Genomic DNA, 22,580 nt, shown 5'->3' with positions numbered 1-22,580 from the left:
GTTTCTTATATATGTGTTTTAAAATAGGCTGCATGCTTCGACTCTGCAAAGTTACTGCAACTTTCAAATATGTAGTTTGATATTTCCAACTGAGTTATAGTAAAAGTATGGCGTAAACTGAAATAAAGAAAAACATTGCATTCTGAGGCCTGGTCTGCTGGGCAGAAGCCGAGCGACGTGTCTTCGTCTCCATGACGACCGTTGCCGCGTCCAACATTTACATACCGGTAGTTAACTTCCACTTGGAAACTGAGATTTCAGAAGTTCGGCTCGTCTATGTTTTAACAAAGCAGCATATACTACGAGTTACAGCTTGCAGTTCACTTTGAAATAAGGTAATGTTATTGTTTTCTGTTGCTCACAGTACGTGCTTATTTGTTCACACATTCAGACAAGTGATTTGGCGAACACGTAGGCTAAAGAGCTAACACAGAGCTAACTTGATGTTGTCAATGTAAGAGGCTTTATGTGCTCTTACACCAGGAACAAACTAAAGTAGTTATTGTCTTCCGTATTTAAATTAAATGTAACGTTAGCTAAAGGATACTAAAGGAAATGTCTTAGATAACAAAATCCCATGCTCATACTGTACATACACTGTTTTACTGTGCTAGAAGATGGAGGACAAAGATTTGCCTGGTTTCAGGGGATATGTGCCTCACCCCCCGAGAAAACCACCAGAGACCAAGCCTTCAACTGCAAGTCACAGATACAAACTCCCCCCTGTCAGAAAATGTTGTGTGACTGAACAGAAAGGCATCTACTCAGATGTCATCAGTACATTTAACTTCCAGGTAAAAGCACACTCTGTTAGCTCATTCATTTGCTTCTTCAGATTATTTACTATTATATTGTTAAGCACATGTAAAATGTGGTGTTGCTGTTAAAAATTATAAATATTTTTTCATGGTTTAGTCATGTACAGGGAGACCTGAGAGCAAGCAGAAGTCACAGGGCCAGTCTAACCTTAAATTCATTGATCCCAAGTCACCAAAAGGTAAGCAAAACTAAATCACATTAGGAATACAGACATTTTTAGTGATTATTTCCAAATACACAATGTATTCTATTAATAAGAGTAGCATATTACGCTCATCTATGCTGTTTGTAAAATTTAAAATATACAGGTACAACCATCAAGATTCCATCTGACCCGCGTAAGCTCATTGAAAAGGATAACCATGCACCACATACTACGCAGGAGTCACAGAATTCATACTTCTGCCAGGGTGGAGATGCACCCAAAGTACAAATGTCGTACAAAACTAGATCTGGCCAAATCCCTCGCAAGTTGGAGATAGAGAGGTATGTACTGTGAGCAGTATGTATATGACAGAAGAAGACATTTCTTCAAGTGCAGAGTAGTTTTCAACTTGCTGCACGTCCTGTATGCTGTATACTGCAGGACTAGGTTCAGAGGTCACACGAGAGGGAGTTAAACAGGAAGCTTCTAGCATACATTGACATCCTGTACCATTTCCCTCTCTTCAAATCCAGACTCAAAACACACCTGTTCTAGAAAACTTATTGCACTGTTCCATTTTATTCTGTCTTGGTTTTTTTTCTTTCTGTGTCTTATTGTTTTTGTACAGTGTCCTTGTGTGTCTTGAAAGGCACTTATAAATAAAATGTATTATTATAATTATTATTACAATACATCTCACTTAATACGTAGTCATTTTCTCTTACTCTACATGGCTGGTTCAATAAAATGCTTTATTTAAATACCTATAGATGTAACTTAACTATGACTCTTATACTATGTCTTTCAAAAGACGTCGCAGGGAATACTTGAAGTTAGATATTGAACAGCTCCTGGCAGAAAAAGGCATAGACTCTAATCGCCTAATAATGAGACATCTAAAAAATGATGATGAGGGTGTGACCATACCAGGCCGTCCTGTTTCAGCCTTCTTCCCACTGGAGGTGAGTCGGTTACTGCTCATTACCATTACAATCCCATCTCATATCTTGGTGTTCAGCACTGACACACGCATTTCCCATGTTTTTCTTGAGATGTTTGACAATGATGACTATGACTGCCGCACACCAGAAGACTGGCTCGCTCTGGGGAAATCTCAAGGATCACCTGATCACAAACCTATTCCTGCAAAAGCCTTGCTGCTTACAGATGACGAGGTTTCTCCTGGTAAAATGCCCCTGTTTTACTGTTTAAACATGAGATTGTCATTTTTTTTTAATATTTTTTGATGTTGTTCTCTCCTTTTTTTAAGATTATCCAAGAAGCCCATCCATGGAGTACAGCTGGCATTTAGTTGGGGTTCTTGAATATAGTAGGGAGAAATGTCAGTACCTGGTACAGAAGGTTCACAGACAGGCCGTTGAAGAAGAAACTCATACTATGAAAAAAGAACGCAAAAGGAGCAAATCCCCAGGCTGGTTTTCATGTCTTTGTTTTCACTATAGTAACACAGTATTGTGTCATATATTTCTGCTGTCCCTGACCTTAAACTGTATGTATGCCTTCTGTCACCCTCTGCTGTACAGAAATAAACACCTTCCAAGGAGGTAGTAAGTACTGGGTACCCAGGATCAGATTGCTATTCTGTGCTGAGGACCCACGTGTCTTTGTTGAGCGGATCCAGTTTGCCCTGCGCTACAGGGAGAACACGGAGGCTCTGCTGCTCTACCACTTATCTGTGAACTGCATGCCCATCTGGCAGGGAACACCATCTCTCAGTACCAACAGCCTCCAGCATATCAGAAGTATCACCCTATCAGCTCCTGGCCTCAAACTGAAAGCGTGAGTAGTGTCTTGTCTTCTGACTGCTTACTGCTGTCCTCCTGAGTTGAATTAAAATGGTTAATAAAGATAATATTATGTTTACAGTTTGGAGAGTTGTATAAGGGACTTGGAGAAGGAAGTCAAACTGGAATATGACCGTACCATGAACCGCATGACCTTTGACAAAGTAGTGATGAGCTACCCTGAGCTTTCACACATCCCCTTGCCACAGAAGGAACCTGAGTGTGTAGCTCAAAAATGTAAGAGAGTTAATTGTGTATTTGTGTACATTTGGGTAAAGAAATGTTGAATCAGCCAATATTCTACATTTGCATTCAACACTGGTTTGTTTTATCTGCACAGGGTGCCCTACAGGTCCTTACTTTACCTATAAGAAGAGCAGAGCCGCATTTGTTTTCAGCTCCCTGCTGACAAAGTCAGAGGTGATCTTTGCTTTAGCTGAAATACAGTCTGAGTGCAACAAGGTAGCAACGATGAGGCTGTTCGGTATCACCTCGATCAAACCTCTTCGACTGGACGAATTTGAAGTCACCCAGTCTCAAATGCATACACAGGTACTGAATGGAGAGTACAGCGGTAACTTTTATTCTGTTAATTATTACAGTCATTTAATTTCTATGGCACAGTGCATGCACAGAATGAACAAAATAGGGCGTAATGTAAACGCAAAGAATCATAGTATATACAAGAGAACAAAAAACAACGCTAAAATAAAATATGGTCATTTAATTATTTTATAAAATTCAAATGACAGGATAAGACTATATGAAAGAACTGTTAGATGAAAACACTGCTGTGCGCAGCTAAAAGATTTTGTTTTAGAGATTTTGTTAAAAAAATGTCAGCAGACTTAGAGTTAGAGTTGACAGAGGGGCAGTCAATGCTTAGGTGTTTAAAATATCATTTCTTCTGAATAAGAATCAGATTTTTTTATGTCTGCTCATAACTTCACATGTTGCTCTCAAATGTAACTACTACTTACGCTAAAACATCATGATTGTGGCTTGTATCCAGAAGATCAGCATTTTTTCTTTTATTTTGAATCCCATTTATACTGGGGGTAGGGCTGTACAATTCCTGTTTATTAGAATTGAACTCTGGGCAAGTTTGTTGTTGATGTCACCTGGGAATTACCAGAAAGTCCAATCTTGACACCTAAATATCACATGAATAAAAAAGCCTCTTCTCCTTTTTCTGCAGATGAACATATTTCTTAGAGAGACATGGATTGCCACACTGAGCAACAGCATCCGTTACAACCTGGGGACTGTTGGCAAAGGCGCATACAACATAAATGAGCCTCGCTGGGAGATTTACAAGACTTCCAAGTTGTGCAAACTGATGTCTGTGTTGCGCTTCAAACTGCAGGACTCCCTGCGCTACCTTGTACAGGAATCACTGGTTAGCCTGACTCAGTTGGTGCTGGACGCCTGCCACAGTGTGCTCACATGTCCTCAGGACCTGGTCTGGGGAGACAACCTTATCACTAGTTCCTACAAGTAAGATAAAATTCACTTGCCCAAATTTCCATATTTTCTATATTTTGGTGTCACTAACACATTATATACCCAGTTTTAATGGATTTTTGATAGTTGGCATGACATAAGAGATTACTGTGTTTATAATATTCAGTAATGTGTCAGAAATATTACATTATCCATATCTAGGCCAAAGAAGAATCCTTTGTTCCTGGTGGACTTGATTCTGGATCAGAATGAGGTTCATTACAGCACTCCTCTGGAGATCTTTCCAACATCTATTGTTGACCTGTTTGACAAGGGTATTCTGGCCACATACAATGTACCACAAGTCGAAAAGGTGAAATTAAATCTGTTCTCAAGTCTCAAATCACTCTGCATTAACAGAATTGAAAATAGAATGGAATTATTTAAAATGTCATAATCCAATTTCCTATATCCTGTATTAATGATAATGAGATATTCAATAATTGAATAATTTTTCTTTTGTCCAGTTTGTGATGCAGAAGCTGTTCATCAGTGCTGATCCGTTGCTTGACACAGTGAATCTGTGGGAAGAGGAAGTAACTGAGCTGAGAGAGAAGATCCGCAATGCTTTGACACAAGCAGCTATACCTCTCAGGGCTTATGCTGCTGCATATGAGAAACACTTAGAGCTTCACAACTTGGACATAGAAACTTTTCTTGAGTAAGTGTGTGTTTGAAATTACGTTGGTGAGTTCTCACAATTCCCCCACAAGTGTAAGGATGTCCATATTTCTTATTGGATGGGACCCTACTATCCTGTTAATATTTCCTTTTAACTGTTAATCCTCAACATTTTTTGTTGCCAGATCTCAGAATGCTGAACAGACACCCCAAGAAGTGAAGAAAGAGGTGGAACAGCATCTTAAAGAAAAGGAAATTCTTAAATGCTCCTTGCCATCCTCCATTGTCATTGGTCCATTTCTCGTCCGTGTAGAGGCTGTACGTACGTCTCTCACAACAAAGAGAAAGGCTTTAGCTGATGCATTGCTGGACCACCTTGCTCTGAAGCTACGTAAACAGACTGAAAATGTAAGTCCTTTGTTTAAATGCCTGGAAACACTTGTGTTTTGTAAATATTATGATCACGTTCACTTTGCATTATAAATGTTGTTTTGTGTGTTAAGGCCTGCGAAGAGTGTAATATTATGAGCAGAAAGCTACATGAGAAACCCAACAGCATGGAGGAGCTGTCTGAAAAGAGGGACTGGATGAAACAAGTCCCAGAGCAGCTCAAGAGTTACACGGTACAGAGTAGTGAAATGGATATTTTTTTATACATGATATATGAATAACTACTTTGCAAATGCATCTTATTTTTCCAACCGGTCCTCTTCAGGAAACTCTTGGAAAGATCCTGTCTGACTATGAGTTAATAGAAGAGTGTTTCTACTGTCTTTCAAATGAGGATGTTAAGAAAAAGTAAGTGTAAGATCATCATGAGGATTTTTGCTGTTTAAAAACTAAATTGGGATGTATTTTAGACATCTTTGTTTTTGGGTTTATGGTAGTTATATTGACAAGAGGGATCTGTAGTATTAAAGCAACTGCTGTCTGTGCAGGTGGACAGCTATTGGGTGGCCTCAAAGGATAATCAACTTAATGGAAAAAGCAGTAACCCAGCATGAGGAGGATGAAGAGCGCTTCCGCAAGATCCATCTAGTTGATCAGAACACTCTTGAGGAGCACATTGTCTCTCTACAGGTCTGAGACATCCAGATTTTCTTTTGTACAACATTTGCTTAGCACAGTGTCTCACATCTCTACTATACAGCAGGATTACTTCCAGATGAGTTCTGAATCTATTGTGATTAATTTTCGAGGTGGTCCTGAGCTTACAATCTAATTTAGACATGTCTGAGGGTAGACTGGTCTTTTTTTGGGTTCACTTAAGTATGTTGATGCTACTACAACTACTACTGCTGATGAAGGTTCTAAAAATTTCATAACTGTTCGTAGATGCTTGTTGCTGGGTTTGAGGGCCATGCAGACATTGATCGTGCCCATGAGATGGCCAGTGAGATCAGGCGTACAAGCAAGCAACTTAAGGAGTGTCAAACTCTTGCCCAGACCTACAACACCAGAGAACGTTTGTTTGGTATGCCTGTTACAAATGTAAGTGAGAGAGAAGGCATCAGGCAAACAGATTTTTTATGTAACTTACATATTTCAGTGGCTTTCAGAAAGTAATAAGAACATGCATTTGCCTTGCTTTTTGTGAATTAAATCTAAACCTGTTTTACAGTATGATCATCTGCAGAAAGTGGTAAAGGACTTCCAGCCTTTTAAAGATCTATGGAGCACCACTTCTGATTGGTTACGATGGAAGGAGAGCTGGCTCAGTGACCCGCTGTCTTCCATTGACCCTGAGCAACTTGAGCGCAATGTCAGTGATGCCTGCAAGACCATGCACAAATGCATCAAACTGTTCAAGGACATTCCTGGTATGTGACACATCTATTCCAATTAAAAAATGGCAAAGTGAAGTGTGACTGTTGATGTGACTGACCTTTAATTTGTCTGGTCTACTCCTTGTGTTTAACAAAATACTAGATTGCCAGATGGTGGCAACCACGATCCGGAGCAAGATAGAGGACTTTCATCCTTACATCCCTCTAATTCAGGCCCTAAGAAATCCGGGTATGAAGAGCCGTCACTGGGAGATGCTTTCAAAACGCATTCAGATCAAAGTCCAACCCAAAGCCAATTTGACCTTCTCCCACTGCCTGGAGCTCGGCCTACAGAACCACGTGGATGACATAGCTCATGTGGCTGAGGTGGCTGGGAAAGAGTACACAATTGAACAGGTACCTTGGAAGAGAAGCCATACTCTAAATACAGTTTTGCACAATTTGTTAAGAATGGAGGGTCAGTGCTCATTTTAATCCTCTGCATGAACAAAATTTAGAATTTCCAAAGCATTATTTCTCATCCCACAGTGCCAGCTACAGCTGTTCCCAGAATCATTATGCGTTTGGGTTGTTCGTCTAACTATCCATATGTCCCGTTCTTGTGAATGTGACATCTTATTCTTCAAATTATTAACTGATGCACAGTGGTAGTGTGCGGATATTTTCACTTAAGCTTGTGCTGCCTCTGTTTTTTTACACCGTTTTATCCAGGCCCTGGAAAAGATGGAACAAGAATGGTCGACAGTAGTCTTTGATGTGTTGCCCTACAAGGAGACAGGAACCTACATTTTGAAGAGCCCAGATGAAGCGTCTCAGTTGCTGGATGACCACATTGTCATGACACAGAGCATGTCCTTTTCCCCCTTCAAAAAAACTTTTGAGGGCCGCATCAATACCTGGGAGAGCAAGCTCAGAATGACTCAAGTACAACCCCCCCCCCCCACACACACACACTTATGATCACACTTAACAGTTTTGTGTCTTGTAACATAGTGGCATAGTGTCTTATGCTGTGCTGCCGCCCTCTTCTGGTGCATACAGGATGTACTGGAGGAGTGGCTGAATTGTCAGCGTTCCTGGCTATACCTGGAGCCCATCTTCAGCTCTGATGATATCAACCAACAGCTGCCTGTCGAAGGAAAAAGATACCAGCAAATGGAGCAGACATGGAGGAGAGTCATGAAAAATGCCTTTAATAATCGAACGGTCAGAGCTTTCACAACATTTTAAATTTGATGACAAGTGTAGAGTGTTTTGTAGGCGTGTAGGACTAGATAATAATGGTGCTTGTGTGTCTTTTCTTCCTGTGTCTAGGTTATTGAGCTGTGTCCTGATGCTCGTCTATTGGGCAAGCTAAAGGAGTGCAACGCACTTTTGGAACAGGTGCAGAAGGGTCTCAGTGAATACTTGGAGACAAAGCGAAGCTCCTTTCCCAGGTAAGCCACTGTGAAACTGTCCTTAAAACGTTTTAGAATTCATCTTCTTATGATTTTGATAACAAATGTGTTAGTCTTTTGTGTTTCACATAGTTCACTATCAGTCACTCTTTCACATGGATGGTACCACACATACACATACACACACACACGCACACTGTCTGTAATGCAATACACAGTAAATATCCCTTTGTAGGTTTTATTTCCTGTCTGATGATGAGCTATTGGAGATTCTGTCTCAGACCAAAGACCCCACTGCTGTTCAACCACACCTGCGCAAGTGCTTTGAAAACATTGCACAGGTTTGCTCTTGCTTGTTGTTTCCTTAATCACATAACTCATATATTACATGAAATATAAAACACACTGCTCATGACTAAGACATCCGTTGGTCCTTAGCTCCAGTTTCAGTCAGATCTACAGATCACGCATATGTACTCTGGAGAAGGAGAGGAGGTGAAACTGTTCCTGCCAGTGAGCCCAAGTGGGAATGTGGAGGACTGGCTGAGGGAAGTAGAGAAGTCTATGAAAACCACTTTGAGGGATAACATTGACCGCTCACTGAAAGACTACCCTGAGGTAAGAGAACTTGCCTTTTAATATTTTTGATATGGTTTATACTCTTAAGCATCTTGATTTAACATAATACTGAGGCTTTTTTAGTAAGATGTCTTTATGTCCTCCTGACCTCATAGCAACCACGTGTAGAATGGGTGTTATTGTGGCCTGGTCAAGTGGTGATTGCTGGCTGTCAGGTCTTCTGGACTGTTGAGGTGTCTGAGGCTTTGGAGCAGGGAGACTTGGCCAACCGCCTTTATCCCCAACTACAGATACAGGTGTGGGCACCATATTAGAATGACCAATATACAAAATAAAAACATTTCAAATTTAGTTTGTAAAAAAAAAATTATATCAGTAAAAATTATATATATATTTCTCATGCTTATACTAAACATTGTTCATTTTACAATTTACTTTATACTGACTTAAAATCATGCATTTTGTTTTTGAAGCTGGGTGACTTGGTGCAGCTGGTGAGAGGACGCCTGTCCAAGATGCAGCGGGCTGTGCTGTCTGCCCTTATTGTTATAGAGGTCCATGCTAAGGATGTGGCGGCCAAACTGGTGGAGCAGGAGGTCTCAAGTGTTAATGACTTTGAGTGGATCAGTCAGCTTAGGTTAATAGTTTGCTTTGTTATTTTTTTTAACATCCTGTCCTTGGAGTCTGCTATTTCAGTAAAATCTGACATATGGTTTCTCAAACACTAGTGTTTAGTTAGTGATCTCTTTTTTTTTGTAGATATTACTGGGCAAAGGATGACTTGTACATCCGTGCAGTAAATGCAGAATTCTTGTACGGTTACGAGTACCTTGGGAACTCTGGACGACTGGTGATCACCCCACTCACTGACAGGTAGTCTTTAGGTCAAATATTTCCAATTGAATGCTATGCACTCCTTTTAAGACACCAATCTCTGGCTTTTTCAGATGCTACCTGACCCTGACTGGAGCTCTACACTTGAAGTTTGGAGGGGCACCTGCAGGCCCAGCAGGGACAGGAAAGACAGAAACCACTAAAGATCTTGGAAAGGCTCTGGCAATCCAGACAGTAGTTTTTAACTGTTCTGATCAGCTGGACTTCATTGCAATGGGAAAGTTTCTTAAAGGACTGGCCAGGTAGAAGTTAGTCTGAAAGAATATCAGAATTGCTGTCAAATGTCACAACACATTCATTTTTGATTCCTTTTCTACCTCCCATTTTTCAGCTCTGGTGCCTGGGCATGCTTTGACGAGTTTAATCGTATTGATGTGGAGGTGCTGTCTGTGGTGGCACAGCAGATCACCACTATACAAAAGGCTCAGCAACAAAGGGTGAGAAGCTGATTCACTGAATATTCCACCAAATGTGTATTAAGCTATAAATATTGTCCATGATTAAAATTGGTATTTGTTGTTATTTGAAATGGCTATAGTTTTTCTACTGCTATTCAGAAAAGTTCAAAGATGAAATTAATTTTTCATTTCTTACATTGAACTTAAATAAGCTCCCGGCACCCTTACAGAAAGTTGGAAGTATTACTATATTGTTATTTAATAGGTACAGTAAAGTCTCACCTTTATTTGAGTCAAACATCACACACATACACCAGTAAAATGACAAATATTTTGTACAATACATATTCCAGACAATGTAATTAAGTAAATAAGTTATTGATAGTAAATAATAACGTGTAAATAATTGTGTGTCGTTGTGTTTAAGGCGGACCGGTTTGTGTTTGAGGGGGCGGAGATCTCTCTTGTCCCTTCCTGCGCTGTATTTATCACTATGAATCCTGGTTACGCTGGTCGCACAGAACTGCCTGACAATCTCAAGGTTTAAAATAACAATTTACATTTAAGTACAGTAGCTGTGTAAGACTGAAGATAAGCAGATTGGGCTTCAACCAATAAGTTTCATCTTCTGCAGGCCCTGTTTCGTCCTGTGGCCATGATGGTCCCTGACTATGCCATGATAGCCGAGATCTCCTTGTACTCATTTGGCTTCGGTGATGCCAAAGTCCTCTCCAAGAAAATTACTACAACTTTCAAGCTGTCCTCTGAGCAGCTCAGCTCTCAGGTATAGAGAAACTCTGAACTTAAATATCCTCATGCTTCTAAAAAACATGCTAAAGTCTATTATAACATAAAAGGACATAATGAGGTTTAATGGAGTTAAACTCAGGTGACAAATGTATATGTATGATAAAATATATGTTGACCTTCGCTTTTATTTATGCAAAGGATCATTATGATTTTGGTATGAGAGCTGTGAAGACTGTGATCTCTGCTGCTGGAAACCTGAAGAGAGAAAATCCTGACATGAATGAGGTAAGATATTTTTTCATGACCTATAGTAGCTATGGGAACCTATGAGACACGTTTTAATGAAGATTCAAATGCTTTAAAAACGTATCTACAATCTTGCTGTCCTCCAGGAGTTGATCTGTCTTCGGGCCATTCAAGACGTCAATGTACCAAAGTTTTTACAGGATGACCTGAAGCTCTTCAATGGCATTGTGTCTGATCTTTTCCCTAAGACGAAGCAGGAGCCAATCGATTACGGCACACTGGAAGAATCATTGCGTAACGTGTGCACTGCAAAGAACCACAAAGATGTGGATGGTCAGTTGTTACTGGAATCACAAAATATTAAAGCTTTTACCTTTCCGTGTACAATACAATGAATACAATAACAGTATCATTGTGGTTGCAGGATATATTAATAAGTGTATTCAGCTGTATGAAACTACTGTGGTGAGGCATGGTTTGATGTTAGTGGGACCCTCTGGATCGGGTAAAACCAAGGTGAGTCATTTACATCTTAGTAAAGTGTCTGCTGTTCCATGCAGTGGACATTGATTTTTGTTTTGCAAATCATCTGCCATCATATTTATATAAATGCTGTGTATTTAAGTGTTATGAGATACTAGGTACAGCAATAACAGCTCTAAAGGGCCAGCCTTCTGTGAGTGGCGATGTGTATGAGGCTGTTCAGATGTATGTCCTCAACCCAAAATCAATCACCATGGGACAGCTGTATGGGGAGTATGATTTGCTTACACATGAGTGGTAAGGAAAGCTTTGACCCTACACAATCAACATAACAAATGAAGAAGACAGACCCACATTTTGTCCTTTTTTTTTTTTTTTTTTTTTAAGGTCTGATGGTATCCTCTCATCTCTTATTCGTGGAGGAGCAGCATCCATGGACAAGGAGAAAAAGTGGTACATGTTTGATGGGCCAGTGGATGCAGTGTGGATTGAGAACATGAACACTGTGCTGGATGACAACAAAAAGCTGTGTCTTAGCTCTGGAGAAATCATAAAACTCACTGATGTAAGATGAATGTTGACATTTCCCAAGCATGGCTTTTCAGACAGTGTGTTGTCTTCTCTCCATAGTACATTGAGATATTTTGTGTCTTTGTCTTGCAGGTGATGACCATGATGTTTGAGGTGCAGGACTTGGCAGTGGCATCTCCAGCCACAGTGTCACGCTGTGGTATGGTCTACTTGGAGCCTAGTATCCTGGGCCTCATCTCCTTCACAGAATGCTGGCTGAGGCGGGTCCCTGAAGCGCTGAAACCGTACACAGAGCAGCTGAACTTACTATTTGCCAGGTTCCTGCAGGTGAGAGATGTCAGAATAAGCGGGAGCCTTAAGGCTTTTCCACCTCATATATAAATATTACACTGCTCTTATTTTTCTGCATTCATTACACAGGATGCCATTACATTTGTCCGCACATCAGTGAGGGAGGTCATCACATCTCTGGACAGCAACCTTACCTGTAGTCTGCTTAAACTAATGGACTGCTTCTTCAGTCCCTTCAGTGTTAAAGAGGTTTGTGTTCATCTTCTCTGTCAGATAATCAACCAGATAATCAACAAGAAAGTGCTTACAGTAAGCTGTTTCATCTACTTTAAAACAAAATGTCATATTATGAAAATGAATTATTATGATAAGAAATAAACTCTGCAGCACAAAACAATTGGTTCTGTTGGTTTACGTTTTTTTATGGCAATTTTTAATCATGTTATTTGACAGATCAAATAACATGATGCACCTTTAAGTTGATGGAAATTCCATACTGTATGTGGTCTGCACTTGCAGAATGCTGTTCCACTTTATTAGTGCCCAAAGCTATTTCCAGTGTTTCTCATTCACAAAAAAGTTTGTCTGCCAATCTTGCTATTAGTGCACATCCCACTTTACCACCTGAGCCACAGCTTCCCTGTAAGTACTTGCAATGTATGTGTGAATAGTGTTGATTGTTCTTCCCTTGCTAAACCTTCATTGACTTTTAGGGCTTAAATCCACCACCTCAAAAGAAACTGGACCGTCTGAAGGAGCTGATCGAGCCCTGGTTCTTTTTCTCTCTTGTGTGGAGTGTAGGAGCCACAGGAGATGCAGCCAGCAGCCAGCGCTTCAGTGTCTGGCTCAAAAACAAAATGGCCGAAGAGCAAGTCAGATCACCATTTCTGCTTTAGCATCCAAGTTATAATGTGTTTCAAATTGAATTTGCATTGATTTCTAGTCTTGGCAGAGGTAAATGTTAATTAATATTCATGTATTTGTCCTACAGATACAGTTATGTTTTCCAGCAGAGGGCTTGGTATATGACTACAGGCTTGATGATGCAGGGATTAGTAATCCAGGGGATGATGGAGAAGATGGGGAAAGAAAAGTAAGCAGAGCATCTTTAACTGCAGCCACGATTATCGGATACATATTTGTTGTATTCATCTTTTGCCTGTGTCATAGGTCCAGTGGGTCAGCTGGATGAAAAATGCACAAAATGTTGTAATCACTCCAGAAACAAATTATGCCGACATAATTGTTCCAACTGCTGACACAGTGAGGATATCTTTCCTAATGGATATGCTTTTGACCAATAAGAAACATGTGAGTACTGTTAAATTTGATTTAATTTACTTATTTATTGTTTTATTTCAAATAAATTATGAAGAAAAGATGAAGTTGTTGTTCATATACTTCTTTTCTTTCTTATAAAGGTTAAGTTATGTTTATGGTTTGTGTGACTCTAGGTGCTGTGTATTGGGCCAACTGGCACAGGAAAGACCCTGACCATGTCAGACAAGCTGTTAAAGAAAATGCCCGACAAGTACATCACACACTTTGTCATGTTCTCTGCCCGCACATCAGCCAACCAGACTCAAGATTACATTGACAGCAAACTGGACAAAAGGTGGGTATGCTCCATTAACCACAGCTGAACTAAATGCACATGATCAGCAGAGCAACAATATGTTTGTGGCTTGATGTTGCATGTGTTTCAGGCGGAAAGGTGTATTTGGACCTCCAATAGGGAAGCACTTTATCTTTTTCATTGATGACCTAAACATGCCCATGTTGGAGACCTATGGTGCTCAGCCTCCTATTGAACTGCTGAGGCAGTGGATGGACCATGGAGGCTGGTATGACAGGAAGCAGATAGGTGGGAATACTCAAGTATTATTGTATTACTCTTTAAATGTGATGAAAAAAAACTGTTGACCTCTCAGCTTCTTTTTATACTAATTGTACACTGTTTCTCTGTATTATACTGCCCCTACAGTATAAATCACCAAGATTCGTATTTAGTTACACTATTTTGGAAATGTGTAGTATTCATGAGATTAAGTTTCTTGTGTGTATGTGTTTCCTGTCATATTTACACAGGTACTTTCAAGCAAATAGTGGATATCAATTTTGCCTGTGCCATGGGACCCCCAGGTGGAGGGCGAAACCCCATAACCCAGCGCTTCACACGTCACTTCAACTTCCTGTCTTTTACTGAAATGGAAGATGCCAGCAAGAAAAAGATATTCTCTACCATTCTAGGAAGTTGGATGGGTGAGTCAGGGATGTGTTTGAATATTTTAGTGGTTGGTCAGTGGTTCCAGGATACAGCCTACCTTTATTAGTTTGTGAAAAAGTTTCTAACGGAATTTTTATTCTCTTTCAGATGGAAATATGAGTAGAAAGGAACCAGGCAGTAAGTCAGGGACTCAAAGAAAGGAAGTAAAATACTATGTTAGTGTAACTCCTTAAGTACAGGGCACACAAAGTGGTTTGAATTTTTGTGAAGATCTTACAGTTATAGAGCACACAAAGTTTATGGCAGATATTAAGAAACAACCAATATGGAACCGGGCTTGTGAGATGTCTCTGGTAAACATTGTTTCCATCCCTCTTCTATCCCTCTGTTTCTCATCAGGACCTGTGCCAGCAATCCAGCCGCTGAATGAGTCTCTTGTGGATGCCACTATCCGAGTATATGCTACCATTACCTCCCAGCTCCTCCCAACTCCAGCCAAGTCCCATTACACCTTCAACCTCAGAGACCTGTCCAAGGTCTTCCAGGGCATCCTCATGGCTGAGGCTGGCATGATAGAGGTACTCAGATCCACCATTATTAAATGATTAAGAAATTATCTCATTGCTAAAATTATGTACTGAAGATTGTGGGTAATATCCACATATTAGGTTAGTATTATCATCAATTAGGTGCTTAGACTGTGTGGCACAGTGGACTATTAGAAGTGAACCGTACAAGCAGCATACTAAACGGCTCAGGCCTGCAATACCCAGATAACAGGTGTGACAAATACATTTTTTGTCCCTTGAATAATAAAAAGGAATTTGAACTGAAGGAAAAAGATAAGAAGTGTTTTGTACATTTTAAAATCCCCAGTGTAAACGTAGCATTACTTTGGTGTTTTTAGGATAAAGTACAGCTGCTGCAGCTGTGGTATCATGAAAGCTGCCGGATATTCCAGGATCGTCTAGTGTGTGCTGAGGATAGGGACTGGTTCAACAGGCTGCTGAAGGACTGTATTCAGGCGTTTGACTGCTGCTTTGAAGAGGTTGTACCCTGCTATCCTGTATTGTATGGAGATTTCATGATTCCTGGTGCTGACCACAAAGTCTACACATACATAGATGACAAGGAAAAGGTGAGTGGTGCCTACCATCTTGAAAATATTGTAAGTATGTATGTTTATATGTATGTCCATTTTTTAAACCCAGATTCTTCACATTATATTGTCTAGTTGGAGAAAGTGATGGAGGAGTACATGGAAGACTACAATCAGATCAGCATGACCAAGATGAGGCTGGTGCTGTTTATGGATGCCATTGAGCACGTGTGTCGCATCAGCCGCATTTTACGGCAGCCCCTTGGCAATGCCCTGTTGCTTGGAGTGGGTGGCAGTGGGCGCCAGTCACTCACTAACCTGGCCTCATATATGTGAGTTGCACAAATCTTTCAATTCTCATGCCAGGTTTCTTATTATGCTTTTCATGGAACAGTTCTCTTTTTGTTTTGCATTTTTTTAAAGGATCATGCTGCTAATTTTTGCATGTTTTTTAAGTATTTTTTTTATCCAAACAATTTATCTGTTTGAATGCCTTACTTTATAGGCGCCTAATTGTGTTCAAAACGCATACTCAGCATTTGCCTTCATTTCATGGCATAATTACATTATTTATTTATTCAGAAGGTGTTTTAAAAATCTATAAAATAGAAAATTCTTCATAAAAATTTACCACTCACACAATTGCTTAAACATGCAAAACCACCAGTGTGGTCCAGTGATGTTGTGGACCCGTTTTCATAATGTTTCTGTCCATATTTAGATCGGAATATGAGTGTTTCCAGATTGAGCTTTCAAAGAACTATGGGCAAACAGAGTGGAGAGAAGACATTAAAGGTATCATGCTCAAGGCTGGCCTCCAGGACCAGCAGATCACCTTCCTTTTTGTAGACACACAGGTATACAGTAACACTTTCTTACCTTACCTTATTTTAAATCTGTGCAAATTAAGCTCAAACAAAAGTATGTATCTCTAATTTATCCACAAAACACTGATGGATTCTTTTATGTCACTGTTCCATCCAAATGTTCCGTCACCAGATTAAAAGTGAGTCATTCTTGGAGGATATCAACAATATTTTGAACAGCGGGGATGTTCCCAACCTGTACGCAACAGATGAGCAGGAGCGTATCCTGACAGCAATGAAATCAGTGGTGCAGGACCTGGGCCAGCAGCCGACTAAAGCCAATCTTATGGCTGCGTACATCAGGAGAGTCCGAAGCAACATTCACACTGTACTCTGCATGAGGTTTTTAACACTTTCTACTCAGTCTCTTAATTACTTTTAAAATTCTTATTCTTTCTCTTTTCCACTTCTCATAATTCTCTCTGTTTGTTCCTCTGTAGCCCTATTGGTGAGGTGTTTCGTGCACGGCTGAGGCAGTTTCCTTCACTGGTGACATGTTGTACAATTGATTGGTTCAGTGCCTGGCCAGAGGAGGCTCTGCAGGCTGTGGCCACATCATTTCTTAATGAGTTGCCTGAGTTAGAAGCTAGCCCCACAGCTTTGAGAGGACTGGTGAGGATCCTGTATGTCAGTGAGCTTTATTGACATAAAGTGTCATGCACTGACACATTTATAACTTAAATAACAATATGTAGAAATAACTTTAACTGTTGCTTTCATGCATGGAACACATGACATTGTCATGGACCTACATTTGCGATAAGGGAAAGAGTTTACAATTTTCTGTTGCATTGGCTAATTGGTTTTCACACTATGTAGTATGTGTATCTGTCATTTTGATAAGAAATCACATAAGTTGGATGTCAGCTCTGATTCCTAGCCTGTTAAATCATGACAGTGCACCACAAAGTGCATAACACTTTATTGACAATATTATGTGCATGCAATATTTATTTACGATTCAAGAGTGCCCACATACAAACTGATTACACTGATTTGTGAATGACCACAAAGAAGATGATTAATTTGTTGTAAACTTAAAAACAGACAAAAATGGCGGTTAAAAAAAACGTTCAAGCCATAACTACATGTATATGTGTGAGATTACTGGGGCACTTCTGCCACAGAATCACCTTAAGTGAGTTATAAAGCAATAATATACACAATATTAACACAATTAACACATTAATTAACACCATAAACAGAAGTTTGGTAAATTTATTTATTTGTATCATTATGTACGTGTAAACCACTGACTGCTAAAACAGTAGAAAAAAAATAACTAAAATGCTGAAATAATTTTTTTGCAAGCATAATTCCTTCCTTATTAATTCCTTTTTTTCAGACATTGATGTGTGTGAAGATTCACCAGATGGTAGCCAGAAAGAGTGAACAGTACCTTGCTGAGCTATCTCGACATAACTATGTCACACCTAAGAGCTACCTGGAACTGCTCAAAATCTTCTCAGATCTCATTGGACGCAAGAAGCAAGAGCTGTGCGGTGCTCGTCAGCGCATGAAGACTGGTTTGGACAAGGCAAGGCACTGAATCATAATAATTCAGTGTATAATTTAGCTTTTATTTGGCTAAATGTATGCTTTATGGTTTTTCCGTAGCTTCTTAGCACAGCTGAGGATGTGAGTAAGATGCAGGAGGAGCTGGGGACAATGAGACCTCTTTTGGAGGAGGCTGCTAAGGACACTGAAGTCACAATGGAGACCATTAAAGTGAGTATTAATAGTGTGAGAAATCTATGAGCCACACAACATACACATAGTCTGAATGTGAAATTCACTAGACACTGACTGCATATAATTATTTTCTTTATTCAAATTTTGAAATAAATGCTTTTGTCTTCTTGACCACACTCTATGTCGCCAGAAAGACACAGTGGTTGCAGAGGAGACCCGTAAGTCAGTGCAAGCAGAGGAAGCCAAAGCCTCAGAGAAAGCCCGTTTAACAGGAGCCATCGCAGCAGATGCCCAGAGAGACTTGGACGAAGCTCTGCCTGCCCTGGATGCTGCCCTCACTAGCCTCAAGTCACTCAACAAGAATGACGTCACAGAGGTGATTGGTTAAGATATGGTTGTGGCTCAGTATGTAGAGCGGGTTGTCCACGAACCAGAGGGTTAGCGGTTCGATCCCCGGAATGTGCCATGTGCCAAAGTGTCCTTGAGCAAGACACTGAACCCCCAGTTGCTCCCAGTGCGTGGCACTGGTGTGTGAATGTGTGAGCGAATGGGTAGATGTGTATGTGACTGTAAAGCGCTTTGAGTACTGTTACGTTTCCCTTTTTAGCAGAAACAATAATGCTGACAACCAACAAAGAAAGAACCCAGGGAGGATGGGATGCAGTCAAAAAGAGATTTATTTACAATTTTTAAGTGAAAAGGTAAACAATGAATGCAGGTTTGAAAAACGTGGGGGGAGGGTAACAGTGGGGATTGTGCCAAACAAAATAAGCAAAGGACAAAAAAAATAGGGCCTAGCTCAACCTATCGGTGAGGAAAGAAAAAGAAAACAAAAGGCCTAACTCTTATCTGAAAAAACATCTGAAAGTAATAAAAATACAACGGTGGCAACAGCCCATAACCTAGTGTGGTAACAATTTCTGTCTACGTGTGTAAATGTATGGGGTACCCCAGCCTTACCTCAGTCCTACCTCCCCACCACAAACCTTCCTAGACCACACAAAGCAAGAAAGGGTCAGCAAGAGCAACACAAGAGAGAGAGCGAGAGAGAGAGAGAGAGAGGCTTTTAAAAAGGGTGTCCGCTGTCTCTGATTGGCTGATTGGCTGGAGGGTGGGCCAATCCACAGCTCTTCAGGAGCTCACAGGTGGCAGCCAATCTTCCATTTCTCACCTGCAGAACAAAGAGAGGAGTGAGCGAGAGAGAGAGAGAGAGACACACACACACACCTAGACGTAACAAGTACCAATAGGTAGAAAAGCGCTATATAAAAGCAAGGCCATTTAATAATAATAATAATAATAATAATACATTTTATTTAAAAGCGCTTTTCAAGGTACTCAAAGACACTTTACATAAAAAGAACATCAAATCAGCAAAAACAAATGTGAAATATAACATTAAAACACAATAAACTGAGCTAAACATTAAAAGCAATTTTAAAAAGGTGTGTTTTTGTCAGAGATTTGAAGGTAGGAAGGTCGGTACAGTCGCGGATGTGTTTGGGGAGAGAGTTCCAGAGGGAGGGGGCATATCCTTCAAACATTACTGCAGTGTTAGCTTACACTATATGTAGATTAGATTATGATCAGATTTTTTTTTTCCATAGGTGCGAGCCATGCAGCGACCACCCCAGGGGGTGAAGCTGGTTATTGAGGCAGTGTGCATTATGAGGGGCATCAAACCCAAAAGGGTACCTGGGGAGAAGCCTGGCACCAAGGTTGATGACTACTGGGAGCCTGGTAAGGGTCTGCTACAAGATCCTGGCAAGTTTCTGGAGAGCCTCTTCAAGTATGATAAGGTAGAGCACATTTTGTCTTTCAGATTTGATCTAAAGTTCTGAAGTTTTGTGTTTCAGTTGTTGATGCCGATTTGATGTATTTCAAACAACTTGTTCTGCTACCATGAATGCAGGATAACATCCCAGATACCGTGATAAACTTAGTTCAGCCCTACATAGATAATGAAGAATTTCAGCCAGCCGCCATTGCCAAGGTTTCCAAAGCCTGTACCTCCATTTGCCAGTGGGTGCGAGCCATGCATATGTATCACTTTGTGGCCAAGGCTGTGGAACCTAAACGGGTAAAAACTTAACTCCACATTTAAGCTCTGGTCTTGGTAGCAAGTCAGAGATTTATCAAAATTCAAAACATTAAAAATATAAATATTTTTGCAGCAAGCTCTTCATGAGGCCCAGGAGGATTTAGCAGTGACCCAGAGAATCCTGGATGATGCCAATGAAAAACTGGCATCAGTGGAAGGGGGCATTGCCGCGTTGCAGGCCACGTATCAGGACTGTCTGGCTAAGAAGGAGGAGTTGGACAACAAGTATCAACTGTGTGAGGTCCGGCTCGTCCGAGCAGACAAGGTCAGGAAGATGGAAAAGATTAGATGACACGAACATCTCTGATCTCCACAGACACCAGTGAAGTAGTTAGGAAGTGTAAATAAATAAGAAAAACATATACATAGCATGTCTGTTCTAATTATTATTATACAATTAATCATAATGTGAAAACATAAATAGTAAATATCAAAACTATATCAACACTTATGTATACATCAATATACATGTAATACATAATAAAGTAACAGTACAACAGAGTACAAATTCATTGTAAACAGTCAATATCTGCTTTTAAATTACAGAAGGTGCAGTGTTATAGTGTCTTTTAAGAATGTCTCTGTCTCTTCAAATATTTATTTAATCTCAACATATTTAACTTCTTAAATTTTGATAACTCATCATGATGCATTGATCTTCTCCAGCTGATAGGTGGACTGGCAGATGAAAAAGTGCGTTGGAAGGAAACTGTGCAACATCTGGATTACATGGTCAATAATGTAGCAGGTGACGTGCTTCTGTCTGCAGGATATGTAGCCTACCTGGGACCCTTCACTGTAAGTCTGTATATGCACTTATTTCCCATCACAATCAGCTTTTCTGTAGGTTTGCTCTGTTTCCATATGTTTCCATTTGTCCAATTTTGTGTTCAGGGAGAGTACCGGGCTGCCATGGCAGATGAGTGGCTGCATTGTTTTAAAGAGCTGAGTGTTCCACACACTGACGAACCCAACCTGATCAACACCTTAGGAAATCCTGTCAAGATCCGCTCCTGGCAGGTCAGAAGCTGATCATTAGCTGACCTTCACGACTGAAGCATATTGAGGCTGATGTCATCTGAATATCTGAATGTCTTTGCTGGTAATTTCTCTTAATCCTTTGTCTCAGTTGTCATCATATGTTTCCATTTATATATGAACAGATTGCTGGTCTGCCCAAAGATAATCTTTCGGTGGAGAATGGCGTGATTGCCCAGTACTCCCTGCGCTGGCCGCTCTTCATTGATCCTCAGGGACAAGCCAACACATGGATCAAAAACATGGTGAGGTATTTTTTTCCGTGTAAGGATCTTGCTGTAACTGCAGAGGGTGCCAGTGAGACAAAATGACCATCAGTTTTTAGTACGAATATCCCTTCACACTTGTGTAAACCATTAGATCCACATTTAAAACACTGTTAAATCAGCTCTCGTAGCTGTTTTAAAGACATTCTGAAGCTAAGATTTAGCGAAGGACTGTTATATTAGAGTGCATTGGATTTCATGGTTACACTTGTGGTACCTACTGTTTACTTGTATTGTGTTGTCCCAACACCATTATTTTAGTCAGTGGGCTAGGTTTGATAACAGAAACAGTTTTCAATAACATTTAACAGCACCACGAAGCACATCTTCCAAAATGATCATCTAGTTGGATTACCACCTTTCTTACACAGTTTCAACATAAACTGAACATTAGAACAGTCATGAAGAAGGAGTATCCTGTGAACATGCTTAATATATCAATAAAATAGGTTAATTACATTTACTCTTATGTTTAGGTATTATTATTATTTTATTTTATTTTTCTTACTTATTTTATCTATTTATTTGCTTGTTTATTTTCATTGTTTGAGTGTATATATTGTTTGTCTTGTGTCCCTGTTTGGCTCTGACCTGAAAGGGGTTTGTTCACGGGGTGGGAAGGGACAGGAGGGTTATCAACATGTAGCCATAAAATTGTATGGATGCACAATTATCTTGATACCTGTTTGCTACTGCTGCTTGTCTGTTTGAAAAAAAAAATCCCTGTTCAATAAACAAAGTTGGAAAAAAAATAGGTTAATTACATACATGCAGGTACCTGCTCTGGGTGTCCAGGAAACAGTAGGAAGTTTGTTAACATACCCATGGCTGAGTTGAATGTTTATTCACAGAAATGCTTTCTGTTGTTGCCTAGGAGCGGGACAGTGGATTGGAAGTTATGAAGCTCAGCGACCGGGATTTCCTCCGCAGTCTGGAGAATTCAATTCGCTTCGGTAAACCCAGCCTCTTGGAGAATGTTGGAGAAGAGCTAGATCCGGCTCTCGAACCTGTCTTGTTGCAACAGGTCATAACACACACATTT

The 22,580-nt window shown here is 40.2% G+C and overlaps 1 protein-coding gene across 1 annotated transcript in view; it reads left to right on the top strand.

Annotated features, from left to right (window-relative positions):
- The first annotated feature begins 329 nt into the window (after positions 1-329).
- dnah1 (dynein, axonemal, heavy chain 1) overlaps positions 330-22,580 on the top strand; it is a 31,193-nt gene continuing 8,942 nt past the window's right edge. The window contains 59 exon segments of the mRNA XM_084543821.1: positions 330-882; positions 1,128-1,305; positions 1,776-1,926; positions 2,017-2,149; positions 2,235-2,530; positions 2,535-2,764; positions 2,852-3,006; positions 3,110-3,321; positions 3,968-4,266; positions 4,435-4,585; positions 4,740-4,933; positions 5,079-5,301; positions 5,397-5,516; positions 5,609-5,691; positions 5,832-5,973; positions 6,229-6,384; positions 6,515-6,713; positions 6,823-7,076; positions 7,392-7,604; positions 7,722-7,886; positions 7,995-8,116; positions 8,313-8,418; positions 8,516-8,695; positions 8,812-8,952; positions 9,130-9,293; positions 9,416-9,529; positions 9,604-9,792; positions 9,882-9,987; positions 10,376-10,489; positions 10,583-10,732; positions 10,897-10,983; positions 11,091-11,277; positions 11,369-11,460; positions 11,570-11,724; positions 11,815-11,992; positions 12,091-12,285; positions 12,379-12,498; positions 12,963-13,121; positions 13,241-13,342; positions 13,420-13,560; positions 13,704-13,864; positions 13,956-14,113; positions 14,338-14,511; positions 14,876-15,054; positions 15,384-15,614; positions 15,711-15,907; positions 16,297-16,432; positions 16,575-16,783; positions 16,882-17,053; positions 17,787-17,978; positions 18,059-18,169; positions 18,324-18,509; positions 19,741-19,932; positions 20,046-20,213; positions 20,308-20,499; positions 20,901-21,032; positions 21,129-21,254; positions 21,398-21,517; positions 22,413-22,562. Coding sequence (XP_084399947.1) covers positions 618-882; positions 1,128-1,305; positions 1,776-1,926; positions 2,017-2,149; positions 2,235-2,530; positions 2,535-2,764; positions 2,852-3,006; positions 3,110-3,321; positions 3,968-4,266; positions 4,435-4,585; positions 4,740-4,933; positions 5,079-5,301; positions 5,397-5,516; positions 5,609-5,691; positions 5,832-5,973; positions 6,229-6,384; positions 6,515-6,713; positions 6,823-7,076; positions 7,392-7,604; positions 7,722-7,886; positions 7,995-8,116; positions 8,313-8,418; positions 8,516-8,695; positions 8,812-8,952; positions 9,130-9,293; positions 9,416-9,529; positions 9,604-9,792; positions 9,882-9,987; positions 10,376-10,489; positions 10,583-10,732; positions 10,897-10,983; positions 11,091-11,277; positions 11,369-11,460; positions 11,570-11,724; positions 11,815-11,992; positions 12,091-12,285; positions 12,379-12,498; positions 12,963-13,121; positions 13,241-13,342; positions 13,420-13,560; positions 13,704-13,864; positions 13,956-14,113; positions 14,338-14,511; positions 14,876-15,054; positions 15,384-15,614; positions 15,711-15,907; positions 16,297-16,432; positions 16,575-16,783; positions 16,882-17,053; positions 17,787-17,978; positions 18,059-18,169; positions 18,324-18,509; positions 19,741-19,932; positions 20,046-20,213; positions 20,308-20,499; positions 20,901-21,032; positions 21,129-21,254; positions 21,398-21,517; positions 22,413-22,562 — 9,807 coding nt within the window. The 5' untranslated portion in view covers positions 330-617.

Source organism: Chelon labrosus, assembly GCF_963514085.1.
Source record: "Chelon labrosus genome assembly, chromosome: 4".
Taxonomy (NCBI): Eukaryota; Metazoa; Chordata; class Actinopteri; order Mugiliformes; family Mugilidae; genus Chelon; species Chelon labrosus.
Note: the sequence above shows the minus strand (reverse complement) of the source record. Positions and strands in the feature narration are given on the sequence as shown.